This window comes from Indicator indicator, chromosome 26, assembly GCF_027791375.1.
Source record: "Indicator indicator isolate 239-I01 chromosome 26, UM_Iind_1.1, whole genome shotgun sequence".
Classification (NCBI taxonomy): domain Eukaryota; kingdom Metazoa; phylum Chordata; class Aves; order Piciformes; family Indicatoridae; genus Indicator; species Indicator indicator.
Genome location: NC_072035.1, coordinates 10,878,712 through 10,892,138, shown reverse-complemented (window position 1 = coordinate 10,892,138; position 13,427 = coordinate 10,878,712). Strand labels below are relative to the sequence as shown.

The window sequence follows — 13,427 nt, the reverse complement described above, 5'->3', positions numbered from 1 at the left end:
GAAGTTCCCATGCACAAAAAGTCTTCTCAGTCTCTGAGTGTTCACATGAGTGACACTGAAGGGGGTGGGACCAAGAGTGATTGAGTTGCATCAGCAGAGAGCTCCAAGGCAGAAAAGAGAATCCATGAGCAGTTCCCTTGGGGGAACACGGGGCCAGGACACAAACACTGACTGTGCTTAAAGACACCAAGATCATCTGTGAGCTCAGTAGCTCCAAGAGAACACCAGGTGAACACCCCACACCTCTGAGGACACTCAGTGCAGGCTGAAGAGCTCAGCTCTGGAGCAACCTGGGCTGGAGAACACAGGCTGGAGACAAGCAGGATGCCAACCTGCAGCCAGAGGAAGGATTGAGTCTTGAATCACAAGGCACAGCAGCTCCAGTGCCTGGACCCACAGAGCAAACAGCAGCAGGACAAAGACAGTCCTCAGTGTGCAGAGCCATGGCAGGGGTGGATTTCAGCTGAAGGGAGCTGCTGGGATGGGACATTCCTCTCCCCAAGGAGCCAGACAAGATGACTGTATATGGACAAGTATTCCTCTGCCACGCTCCCTCCCTGGCAGCCAGGAGATCTCAGGCTGCCCAGCCAGCAGAGACCAGGACAATGTCTTTCTCTTGGGGCAGCCTAGCAGAGGGACAGAGCCCTCTGGACAGCCTATGGCCAGCTGGAGAACTTAAACCTTCCCTTCCATTTTAGTAGCTTTTAAGCACTGAACAGATCCTGAGCCCCTCAGTCCTGGTGTTGCTTCACTGTGGATCTCCACAGTTGGTCAGGCAGTGATGACCATGGAGAGGTCAGCAAGGAGCTACCCACTGCTGATGAGATGCTCCACACCAAGGTGGGACCACATGTGGATGGAGCTGGGGAAGGGCAGAGCTCATGGCCTATCACACACAGCCTGCTCCTGACCTCCCACAGCCAGGACCTTGCCTGCTCCCAGGCCAGCAGCACAGCGAGGCTCTGGCAGGGGGCAGCTGGGGAACGGCACTGACCACCAGTGCAGAGCCTGGAAACCCTTCATGTTTTCTGCCTCATGTCTGCATGGGAACACAGAGCTGGACCTCCACCTTCAGCATTTGGGAGCAGATGGCTTTGCCTGACTTCTGTAGGAACATGAGCAGAGCTGGATGTGGAGCAGAGCTAGATAGGAGCTGATCAGCTCCACAAGGACCTCTTACAGGTGATGCAATTCTCCCTCCTAACCAAACAGCAGGACCAGCTGCAGAAGGGAATGACTTTGGGCCCAATTTCCATGACCCACCATATTCCTTGGACCACCCAATTCCTCTGCAACCCTCACCAAACCTCAGCTCTGCAACTGTCCTTACCCAGGGCAGGCACAAAACCCTGCACCTCAAAGAGGTCTGCTCCTGTGGGCTCAACTCAGCACCACAGCTGATGGAACAAAGCTGGAACAAAGCTTCTTTATTATTATTATTATTAGTGTTTGTTTTCCTCTCCTTTCCTCCCACCCCCGCCCCCCCTTTTCCAGTGCAAAGTCAGAACAAACATCAAGGTCATGATGTTGACTCTGCTCTGAGCTTCCTCTTGCTGTACCAGAACAATTCTCACAGCACAGGAGACAGGGACAGATTGGCACATCCTGGAATAGGTGCTATAGAAACCACACAGTTCTCAGAAGCAAAAGATTTTTTTTTTTTGCTTGTTTTGTCTTTTTCTTTTTCCTCCCACCCCACCCCTCTCCAAAAACAAAACAAAACAAAACAAAAAACAACCCACTTAATACCCATATATATTTTTTTTTCTCTCTAGCCTGTATATATCTTATATAGAGACACAATTCTCTGGTAAACATTTACAAGATATCATCAAGAACACTGCAAAGAGAAATCTCCAGGTGCAGAACCAGGCAGCACACTCACGTACTCCAGCATACAAGGACACACACTAAAGGTACAATCAATCAATAAATACTTGGGAATTCTCCCCCCCTCCCTCCTTCCCTCCCCACCCCCACCCCCAAAACAACAACAACAACAACAGAAGAGTTGTTCCAAACCCCACTGCTATTCTCAGTTAACACAGACAGTGAATATTGTGCAGAATTTCTTGGCTGGTTTTGTTTAAAAACCAAGGAAAGGCAAAAAGAAAAACCAAAACGAAACAAAACCAAGAAAGAAAACCAACAAAGAGAAGCTTGAAAGATAAAAGTGTCAATGATGTTGCTTGATAAGATTGTGTTGAAGTTGGCCTACTGGTTGTTGTCCCTCAGAAAGAGGAGGGCAGAGCCATTCCCTTTGCCCTCTGGAGGAGGTGATGCAGGCAGATTGCCACCTGTCGTGGGATCTAGAGGGAAGAGGAACAGGCTGGTGGGGACAGGGTGAGCTTTTGCCTCTGCTCAGTGGAAAGAGGGAAGTTTCATCCTGAAGCTCCAGTGCCTTTGTTTCTTGTGCTGCTACAACCCAAGCACTCTGTGGAGATCTGATGGCAGAGAATTGCTTCAAAGCACTTCCTGGCTTAGGTGGGAACACATCTGCTCGTTGGCATCAAGAGAAACAAAAGGCTCCCCCCGCCCCCATACTGCTCTGCCCACCTCTTCCCCAAAGGGTTCTCTGTGCTCACTGCTGTCCCTTGTTTGTTTTTCTTTTAGCTGCAGGCTGCATGTCCAAGTCCTGCAGAAGGATCAGCTGGCACACTCAGGAACTGCAAACCACCCCCACTCCTGTTCTGAAGCAGTTTTTCTCCTCTGCAAATTTACATCTGGCTTTTCTTTTTTCTTTTTTTCTCTCTCCAAGCAACATCTGACACACACCACAAACAGGTACAAAACACAGCTGGCACACACAGATGTTCCACAGAAGAAGGGAAGGGCACCTTTTCCCTTCAGGTGAGCAGCACTCCCAACAGCAGCAAGAGAAGAGCAGGGGCTTGGCTGGCAGGGGGGAGGAGGAGAGCACACAAACACACACACACCCCACACACACATTGCATGGAGGGGCAACACACATTTTTGCAGCAAAACTTGAGAGAAAAGTACCCTCATGGAGAGCTAAACCCCAGCATCTTCTCTGCTGCTGAAAGCACACCTTCATGGCAGCCTTCTGTGGCCATGAAGAAGCCCTCTCCAGCTGAGCTGGACCTTCAACTACCAACATCTCTCCTTTGCCTTTATAGTTTAGTGTTTGTTTTTTGGTTTTTTTTTTTTTTTTTTTTTTTTTTTGTGGTATCTGTATTTTTTATTTTTTTTTTACCTGAGTTGAAAAATGAACCCAAACCCTCTGTAGCAGGGCACAGCAGCTCAGCTCTCATGCAGGTAGTGCTGGAGAGGCACTTCACGCAGTGTGCTCCAGGGATTGGAGAGCCACTGCAGGAGAAGTGGCCACAGAAGTGCATCTTTCAAAAGCAAAGACCACCCAGGGACCTTGGGCTGTCACAGGCATGTGAAAGAAGCCCCCCCCACCCCCCTCCCCAAGACTTAACTGGAGACTTTCAGTGGACTCAGGGGACTCTGCAGCCCTAGAAGTGCACAGGAAACCTGCAGGCACCAAGGGGATTGTTCCACTGTCTAGCTGGTCTTGAAGAGAAGAATAGAACAGGCACCTTCAGAGGGGAAGTCAGGACAGCCACTAGAGTCAGAGCTCTGACTCACCTTCTGAGAAGCCCTCCCCTGACAGGGGCTGGAAAAGAACAAGAGGGAGACCAGACTCCTACCACAAGCAGCTAGAGTAAGGCAGGTAAGAGAACCTCAAGTCTGGAGGTCAGGACCAGACTTTGCAGCGTTCAGAGAGCATTACAGAGACTGGATTCTGAAAGAAAAACCCAGTGCTGAATTTGGAGCTCTCCTGAACATCCCATCCAGAGCTGAAACTCTTGTGTGCTCAGTTACTGTAGTAACAAACAAGGTAAAAATCCCAGGGAGAGAACAGAGCCTTAAAAAAAAAAAAATCCTACAGGGGCTGAGGGCATGAAGGGACGAGATCAAAAGAGGAGGAATTTCAGTGATCCAAGTCCCTCTCTGCTACTGCCAGAACCTCACAAGGTTGGTACCAAGCTCTGGCAGCAGTCCTGTGTTGCCAAGGCTGGCAGGGCTGGCCAGCATCCCCATGCCAAGGGGCAACAGCTCTCCAAGGAAGCAGCTTTATTTCCTTGCCCAAGTTTGCCCTGTGGAGTCTCCCAGACCCTCAGCTCTGCCCTGGGATGCCAGCAACAGCCTCAGCAGTTGTGGTGGTGACCACATTCACTGCCCTTCTGCTGCAGCAAGGGGAGGAAGCAACTGCCCAGGTCCTGCTTCCAAAGCAAGTCCTCAGCAAGAAAATGCAACTGTAGGGATCTTTGGTTCAGTCACTGAAGAAGGCTGTGAAGATCTGAGCCTGGGGCCCCTGGACCTAACACTGACCACAGCACTTGGAGGGCTAAGGGGACTTCCAGTTTAGACAGCAGCACGTGTGCAACTACCTCACCTCCACAGGTGTGGCACTTGGGGAAGGAGGAGAAGGGGAGGAAGCATTGAAGGGGGGTCCTGGCTCTCTGTCTGGGTGCCTCTTCTTCCCCACATCCTTCACTTGTTCTCGATCAGAGTCTGGACTTTGTAGACCAGGTCCCGAGCCAGCTTCAGGATCTGTTTGGTGTTGTGTCTCTCAGCCATCTCTGCAACACAGACAGAAGGAACCCACTGAGAGCCCAGGCCCCAGGAGGCCCCCAACCTCACCACTCTCAGCCCAGCTCCAGGCACAGAATCAGAGAAGCAGTCAGGGTTGGAAGGGACCACAAGGATCAGCCAGTTCCAACCCCCCTGCCATGGGCAGGGACACCTCACACTAGATCAGGCTGGCCAGAGCCTCATCCAGCCTGGCTGCAAACACCTCCAGGGATGGGGCCTCAACCACCTCCCTGGACAACCCATTCCAGGCTCTCACCACTCTCATGGGGAAGAACTTCTTCCTGACATCCAGTCTGAGTTTCCCCACTTCCAGCTTTATTCCATTCCCCCCAGTCCTATCACTCCCTGATATCCTAAAAAGTCCCTCCCCAGCTTTCTTGTAGGTCCCCTTCAGGAGGCAGGAGCTGAAGCTCTCCAAGATCCCCCAGCACCATCCTTCACAAGGACATGGAGTCATGGAATCATTCAGGTTGGAAAAGATCTTCAAGCTCATAGAGCCCAACCATTCAGACCCCTGACTCTGAAGAGCTACCATTACCCAACTCATCTGGGATGGCTTAGAGCAAGCAGCAAGCACAACCTGCACTCACAGCTGCCTTCAAGTACAGCAAGGTGGGCTGTTGCCAGGCTCTAGACCAGCACCAGCCCCCCTCAGAGCTTGACAGTTCAGGGACAAGGGGTCCCTCTGCCATCGTGTTCCCAGTATCAGCATCACACACCCCTCCACTGCCCAGTTTGCTGTACCAGTATGGCCCAGACACAACCAGCTACAGCCAGATGAGAAGCAGGCCACCTGAGCAGCTGCCACCCACCCAGCCCCACAAACTCCAGCTGTACCATTGAAAAACTTGATGATGTCTGTGAAATCCATGTTGTTCTCCAAGATGATGTCCCGGTACATCTCCACCAAAGCCAGGGCTATGAAGAGCACATAGTGAGCAGAAGAGACATGTGCAGCTGCCCAGATGGTCTCCCAGACTGCAAACACATCATCATACACCAGCTCTGGTAAGAGAGGAGGAGACCCAGCAGTTACTACACCAGCCATGGGTGCCCATGTCCTGACTCCCAGCAGCACTGGGAAGACACGCTGGGTGGTACCCTCCCGCAGGATCCTGTTCCAGTTGGAAGCAGTCAGTCAGTCAGTCATCTGTAAAGACAAACAACCTGGCCTGCAGCTGGTGGCACAGGCTTGAGGACACAAACCAGGTGGAGGATGACCAGCAGCTCCAGAACAACAGGTTCTGCATGGAGGCAGAAACGTCAGGCACAGCTCTGGCAAAGCACAGCAGAGCAGGGACAGGTGGTGAGAAGCTCAGGCAGCTGCCACTGGGAAGCCTGGAAGCGTGGCAGACCCTTCCCACCCCTCCTGGCTAGGCTCAGCTGCCTCCTCCCACCTCTCTTGAAGTCCAGGAGAGCACACACCTCTCTTGAAGTCCAGGAGAAACCATCTGTAGCAGAAGTAGAAGTGAGTGTAATCACCATTCTGGTGCATCAGCTCAAAGAGCTCAGAGTCCAGGATCTGCCAGGAAAAGCCAAAGGAAGCTCAGCAGAGCAGGGGCACCAGCAGCTCCTCTGCCTGCCTCCCTCCATTCCCACTGCTCTCCCAACACACCACTTCCCACCCAGCTTCTCCACCCTGCTACACCTTACTGTTTGCAGCCCCAGCTCACTTTCCTGTTTCCCACCCACTGAAAGCTCCTCTCAGCCCCTCTGAGACCCCCATCCCAAGGAGAGCTTTGAGAGGCTGCCAGGATCCTCCTACCTGAATCAGAGACCTCATGTTGGCAAAGTGGGTGTCCATGGCTCCTCCATGGGGGAAGTTCTGATTCATCCTCTTCATAAGCTCAGTGAAACAGCTGAAAGCCAGAGCCTCTGTGCAGGGAAGAGAGGCACTGCTTGGCTGCATGGACACTGCTGCATCACCACAACCCACCACCTGCAGCAGCAGCAGCATCCCTCCCTGCTCCACACACACAGTTAGGTCCTCAGCAAGACAGCCCATGCTGCAAGAGTCCACCTTGTCCCCCAGCTAGGCTCTTGAGAGTCAACCAGCATCAAGAACAAACAGGATCCTGCCACCAGCTGCTCCCCATCTTCAAGCATGAGACCCTCCCACTGGCAAAGGGCCACCACCAGACCCAGCAGGTCCCCTCAACAGAGCTGTGGGAAGAGCAGAGCAAAGCCACCCACTCACCATCATCCAGGATGACCAGAAGAGGGGCTAGAAGGTCACACATGCCCTGCACATAGCCAATCTCAATGTGCTGCCAGATGTAGCTGTGGGAGAGAGAGCAGGAGAGGTGGTCCAGGAACCCTTCCCATGTCACAGCTTGCCACCTTGCTTCCCCATGCCCTGCAAGGGAGGTTCCTGGGATGCTGGTGTCTCCTACATGCTGTCACCTCTACAGCTGGGCATGTAAATGATTACACTGTGGTGGTGACTTTCAGGTAACACCATCCAACCCAGGGTGTTGATCCCAGGCTGTGCCATGGCTCAGCCTTCCCTCCTTGACTCATCCTCCTGGCTCCCTCTGCACGATACCATCAGCTTCTCCTCCCTGCACCCAGCAAGCAACCAAGCCTGCAGAGATATCTTCCCATATTTGGTAGCAAGTCAAAACTGTGTTCCTGAAAGGGCTCAGATCCACTGCTAGACACAAGGGGATCATCTTTTCCACCCTGCTTGCTAGTTATCCAAGATCTGCTGCCTTGTAGGTCTTATCTCAGCAGAGATCTCCAACTCCAGCTGTCAGATTGAGTGACAGCTCCAGTGAAACAGCAGCTTCTCCTCATATTTGGAAGATGAGTAATAACATTTTAACCTTTGCTGCCCCCCCCTCCTCCCCCTAAAGCAGCCACAGCTGTTGAGCTGGAGCTGGTTTGGAGTTGGTGACTGTCACACAACTACCTCCTAGTCACAGGGACTAAGCAAAGAGAAGCAGAAATGTACCCAGCTGTCATTTTCTGCTGGACAGGCAGGAACCAACTTGCTTCAGGCCCTTCTTCAGGAGCACCACAGCTTTGAGGGCTCATTAAAACATTTCTCAGACATGTTGCAGAGAGCAGGTGGGATGTGATGGGTACAGACCATGAGGCAGCATGCCTGGGCAGCCCCAGGGAGCCCTCTGCTTTGGCCAACAAACCCAACACATGGCAGTCATGAGGCAGAGCAGCAGCCAGGATGGCTGGACTCCTTGGAGTCTCCAGACTCCTTAGTCTGGAAACTGTGAGGTCACAGAATCACAGGATCCCAGCATAGTATGGGTTAGAAGGGAGCTCTGGAGATCATCCAGTCCAACCCCCTGCTCAAACAGGGGCACCCACGGCAGCTTGCCCAGGATCACAATGTCCAGGGGGGTTTGGAATATTTGCAGAGATTCCACAACCTCTCTGGGCAGCCTGCTCCAGGACCCTCACACCAAACAAGTTTCTTCTCCTGTTCAGATGGAACCTCCTGGATTTATCTGTGCCCATTGCCCCTTGTCCTGTTGCTGGGCATCACTGACAAGAGTCTGGCCCCAGCCTCTTGCCTCCCACAGCTCCTTTAGCTCTTGCTGAGCATTGCTCAGATCCCCTCTGGGGCTGCTCTTTTCCAGGCTCAGCTCTTGCTGAGTGTTGCTCAGATCCCCTCTGGGGCTGCTGTTTTCCCAGGGCTCTCAGCCTTTCCTTCTCACAGAGATGCTCCAGGGCCCTTCACCATATTTGTAGCCTCTGCTGGACTCTCTCCAGTGGTTCCCTGTCTCACTTGAACTGGGGAGCCCAGAACTGGACCCAGGATTCCAGACATGGCCTGACTAGGGCAGAGAAGAGGAGCAGGAGAACCTTCCTGGACCTGCTTGCCAGCTTGCCACACTCTTCTTCATGCACCACAGGGCACCATTGGCCTTCTTGGCCACAAGGGCACATTTCTGACTCACAGGCAACTTGCTGTCCACCAGCACTCCCAGGTCCTTCTCTGATGAGCTGCTTTCCAGCAGGTCACCCTCATACCTGTATTGGTGCAGGAGGTTCTTCCTCCCTAGCTGCAGGACCCTACCAACTGCCCTGGTTGAACTTCATGAGGTCCTTGGAGCTCTGGGACGGTAAGGGAGGTTTTGGGGGGGGAGGAAGGAGACGAAACCCAGTAACCAGAACAAAGTTTGGGGTCCCAGTGAATTCAGGGAGAGCAGCCCCCAGTGCCAGGAGCCTGCCCTACAGCAGGGAGGGCTGGCAGGCCCCCAGCCTGACCCCCCCCAGAGCTCCCACCTGCACATGATGTTGCGGAGCTTCTCCAGGTTGGCAGGGGTGAAGTACCAATAGTTGCGGTCGCAGCGCTGCACGTCCTTCTCGATGCGGTGCAGGTTCACTGTGTACATGTCCAGCAGCTCTGCCTGCCCACAGCAAGAGCCAAACACAGACCCCACAGACAGCTGTCAGGGCAGCAGAGCCTGGGTGGGAGGTGGAGAGCCCCTGGACAATCCACTGCAGCATCAGCACAGGGTAGAGCTTGGGTGGGAGGTGGAGAGCCCCTGGACACCCAAGGGTAGGATCAGCACAGGGTAGAGCTTGGGTGGGAGGTGGAGAGCCCCTGGACACCCAAGGGTAGGATCAGCATAGGGTAGAGCTTGGGTGGGAGGTGGAGAGCCCATATAGACCCAACTGTAGGCTTTGGGTGGGAGGTGGAGAGCCCCTGGACACCCAAGGGTAGGATCAGCACAGGGACGAACTTGGGTGGGAGATGGAGAGCCCCTGGACACCCAAGGGTAGGATCAGCACAGGGTAGAGCTTGGGTGGGAAATGGAGAGCCCATATAGACCCAACTGTAGGCTTTGGGTGGGAGGTGGAGAGCCCCTGGACACCCAAGGGTAGGATCAGCACAGGGAGGAACTTGGGTGGGACATGGAGAGCCCCTGGACACCCAAGGGTAGGATCAGCACAGGGTAGAGCTTGGGTGGGAGGTGGAGAGCCCATATAGACCCAACTGTAGGCTTTGGGTGGGAGGTGGAGAGTCCCTGGACTCCCAACTGCAGGATCAGCACAGGGGACCCCCCCATGACCAAGTCCATACTTACAGAGTAGGTGACTCCCGTTGAGGAGACAGCAGATGTGTCACTGTTGGCCAGATCAGTTACAGCCAGAGAATCCAGCTGTGGGTACAAACTCTCCATCTCTGGTTCCTCAGAGAGGTTATCTTCACTTTCCACTAAGCTTTGCTTTTCAGCTTCACTGTCTGCCCAGCTCTCCACCACCGTCAGGGCCACGCTGTCGCGATCACGTAGGACCCCCGACGAGCTGTCATCCACAGGAACAAAATCCACACTTCCACTGGTGGAAAATTCACCTTCCAGGCTGTCTTGGCCCTGCAGGTTCTCCTCTTGCTGGGCACCATCATGGTCCTGTGGACCTGGCAGGTCAGACCCACCAGCTTTACCCTGAGAGCTAGTTGAGGATTTGTTGGTTTCCATGGCGCTGTCCTCGTTGCTGAAGCTTCGCTCCGAGAATCCTGATGTGATGGAGAAGTTCTGGGAAGATGGGTGGCCAGAATCAGGAGAACATGTGCCATTGGGAACTGTCCCGTTGGGGATCTTGCTTTGTTTGCCATCTTCCAGTTGAGAATCTCCTTCAGCCTGTTCTACTTCATCAACAGACTCAAACACCTGCAAAGCCCGAGCAGAGACCCAGGTGAGGGAGAGCAAACATCCTGGACTCAGCAAACCCTTGGGAACACAGGCAGGATGTCCCCTTATGCAGCTCTTGGGGACATCATGCCCATCTTCCCAATGGTTGGAAAGTGAAGAGGATCTGCTCTGCATGTGAAGGGTTCATAAAAGCAACCAGTGAAAGAAAGCTCAGAGGACTTGAGGGCGTTTTAACTTGGCTGGAAGAGACATTTAAGATCACTGAGTCCAACCATTAACCAGGTCACCACTAAACCATGGACCCCAGCACCACAGCTCCATGGCTCTGAAACCCCTCCAGGGATGGGGACTCCACCACTGCCTTGGGCAGCCTGAGCCAGGCCTTGACAACCCTTCTGGGGGAAGAAATTGTTCCTCATGTCCAACCTAAACCTCCCCTGGAGCAACTTAAGGCCATTTCCTCTTGTTCTGTTGCTTGCTTCTTGGGAGAAGAGACCAACCCCCACCTGGCTCCAACCCCCTTTCAGGGAGGTGTACAGAGCCAGAAGATCTCCCCTCAGCCTCCTTTTCTCCAGGTTGAACAACCCCAGTTCCCTCAGCTGCTCCTCACCAGAGGAGCTGTTCTCCAGACTCACTACTGCTGTGCCTTCCCTAGAGTGACAGACACCTTCAGCCCAACCATCTTGTGCCATGTCCCATTTGACCCAGATTCTTGAAGGAATTTCTGGGCATGGCCCTCAGCCTTTAGGTTCTCCTGCCTGGATCTGGCAGGTCAGTGCTCGATGATTTGCACATCTCAGAGCCCACAGTCCCTGCTCCAAAGGACTGCACTTCACTCAGCATGACAGATTTGGCAGAACCTCACTCAAACAGGTTGGTTAAACACATGGTCACTAACATAAGGAGCAGCCAAGGGCCTTCAAGTGTGAAGGCCACATGGGGGTTGGTCCTTCAAGCCTGGGCAGAGCAGGCTGCCAGAACTCTGCCAAGCAAGTTCTGACCTTAGCCTCTCCAGAAGCAGGTTTGTGAATCATTTACCTTCTCCAACCAGCCCTTGTGTTTGCCAGACATCATGAGGAGGATCAGGGAGTGACAACCTGTTGGGTGGCTGCTGTCTGGATGAGCAAGAGGGGACCAAGCTCAGCTGCTCACCTGGGTGCTGGAGCTGGAGTCGCTCTGCAGCCGGGCGTGATTCTGGCGGCCAGAGCTGCAGCTCTGAGAGGACTGCAAGAGGGAGGAGAGAAAGCCAGTAAGGAGGCAAGGAGCAGAAGGAAAAGGCAAGGTCTGGGAGCATGGGGAGGCTGACACCACACTCTCAGAGCTGGGCACATCTGCACATCAAGAGCAAGCAGAAAATCCATCCATAAATTCTCACATCTGCCCCATGTTGATGTCATAGAATCAGAGAACTCTTGGGGTTGGAAGAGACCTCTAAGATCACTGAGTCTGACCTAACGCCACCATGGCCATCAAACCATGTCCCCACGTGCCATGGCCACACATTTCTTGAACCCCTCCAGGGATGGGGACTCCACCACCCCCCCCCGGGCAGTCTGCTCCAATCCCTGAAATTTCTGCAAAGGAATGTTTCCCAATCTCCAACCTAACCCTCCCCTGGCTCAGTTTCAGGCCATTTCCTCTTGTTCTATTGCTTGTTCCTTGGGAGACCAACCCCCACCTCACTCCAACCTCCTTTCAGGGAGTTGCAGAGAGCCAGAAGGTCTCCTCTCAGCCTCCTTTCCTCCAGGCTGAACAACCCCAGTTCCCTCAGCTGGGCCATGCAGCTCTGTCACACAGCACAGTGCCCTGCCCCAGCCCGCCACTGACATTTACTGCTGGAGAAGATGACAAAAAACCCAAAGTCCTTGGCCAAGGCAGTTGTACAAACACTGTATGTTTGGGACTGCAGGGAACTGCTTTCTTCTGACCTTCAGAGAGGTCACATTGTCTCCCTGGAGTGCAAATTTCTACCAATCTGTCCTAATTTGGCAGCAGTGCAGCTCTCCCCATCTTGGTTTATATAAAGGATGAAGTCAGAGGCTATAAAACAATCCCTCCACACACATTGAAGCTTTCCCCCTGTTCTTAAAGGACAAATATTGATGTTTCAAGCAGACTCAGTGGAGGCAGCTCCTGCAAAAGTCAACAGCACCCTTATCTGGATCCCAGCTGAAGCACAGAAGGAAGCATTGGGCTTTGCAGCCAACAGTGGATGCTGTGCCTGGTGGATTCCTTCTGAAGCTTCAATCCAGAGTGAGCTCTCCTGGTCCTGAGGGCTTATTGTAGCACAGGAGCTGCTGCTGCTCAGGCTGCAGGACCTGCAGAGCACTGAGATCACAGACCCATGGATTCACAGAATGGTTTGGGTTGGAAGGGACCTTAAAGATCATCTAGTTCCAAGCCCCCTGCCATGGGCAGGGACACCTCCTGCTACACCAGGTTGCTTAAGGCCTCATCCAACCTGGCCTTGGACACCTCCAGGGAGGGGGCATCCACAACTTCCAGGGCAACCTGTTCTAGTGTCTCCCCACCCTCACTGGAAAGAGTTTCTTCCTAATCTGCAGTCTCAATCTCCCCTCTACCATCTCAAAGCCATTGCCCCTCGTCCTATCACTACAAGCCCTTGCAAAAAGTCCCTCCCCAGCTCTCCTGCAGCCCCTTCAGGTACTCGAGATGAGATCACCAGCAGAAGTTGTCCCCACCCTGGTATTGTGGGTGATGAGTGGGCAGGGCTCTGCTGGAGAGAGGAAGGGCGACAGTTTTCCTCCATTGCCATGGGAGTGTTTCAGAACAGGAAATTTCAGGTTGAGTTGGGAAAAGGCTGAAGCTTTGTGTGCATGAACCCTGCCAGCTCCCCTCCCAGCACATGCCCGTGGAGTCACAGACTGCTCTGGGGGGTGGGAAGGGACCTTTAAAGGTCAGCTAGTCCAACCCTCCTGCAGCCCTTAACCCCACTCACCTCGTTGCTGATGGTAGAGTCCCTGTGCATCATCCTCTGAATGTGGGAGTCCAGGCTGGCCCCAGAGGAGCACTTGGCCAAGGCTGCTGCGTGTGACTCCTTCTCCCGCTGCCGGACGATGGCCTCGCAGCCCAGCCACTCGGCCATGGTGTGCTCGTAGCAGGCACGGATCTGCTCATCAGCCTGAGGGGTTCACAGACAGAGGAGCTGGGGAGGGATGGCCA

General features: G+C 53.6%; 1 protein-coding gene across 1 annotated transcript in view; it reads right to left on the bottom strand.

Annotated features, from left to right (window-relative positions):
* Positions 1–4,521: 4,521 nt before the first annotated feature.
* SGSM1 (small G protein signaling modulator 1) overlaps positions 4,522–13,427 on the bottom strand; it is a 33,961-nt gene continuing 25,055 nt past the window's right edge. Inside the window, exons 17-25 of the mRNA XM_054392557.1 lie at positions 13,204–13,386; positions 11,397–11,468; positions 9,678–10,262; positions 8,872–8,996; positions 6,821–6,903; positions 6,389–6,498; positions 6,049–6,145; positions 5,461–5,628; positions 4,522–4,610 (exon numbers count right to left, since the gene is read on the bottom strand). Of these exons, the coding sequence (XP_054248532.1) occupies positions 4,522–4,610; positions 5,461–5,628; positions 6,049–6,145; positions 6,389–6,498; positions 6,821–6,903; positions 8,872–8,996; positions 9,678–10,262; positions 11,397–11,468; positions 13,204–13,386 (1,512 nt within the window). The remainder of the gene's footprint in view (positions 4,611–5,460; positions 5,629–6,048; positions 6,146–6,388; positions 6,499–6,820; positions 6,904–8,871; positions 8,997–9,677; positions 10,263–11,396; positions 11,469–13,203; positions 13,387–13,427) is intronic.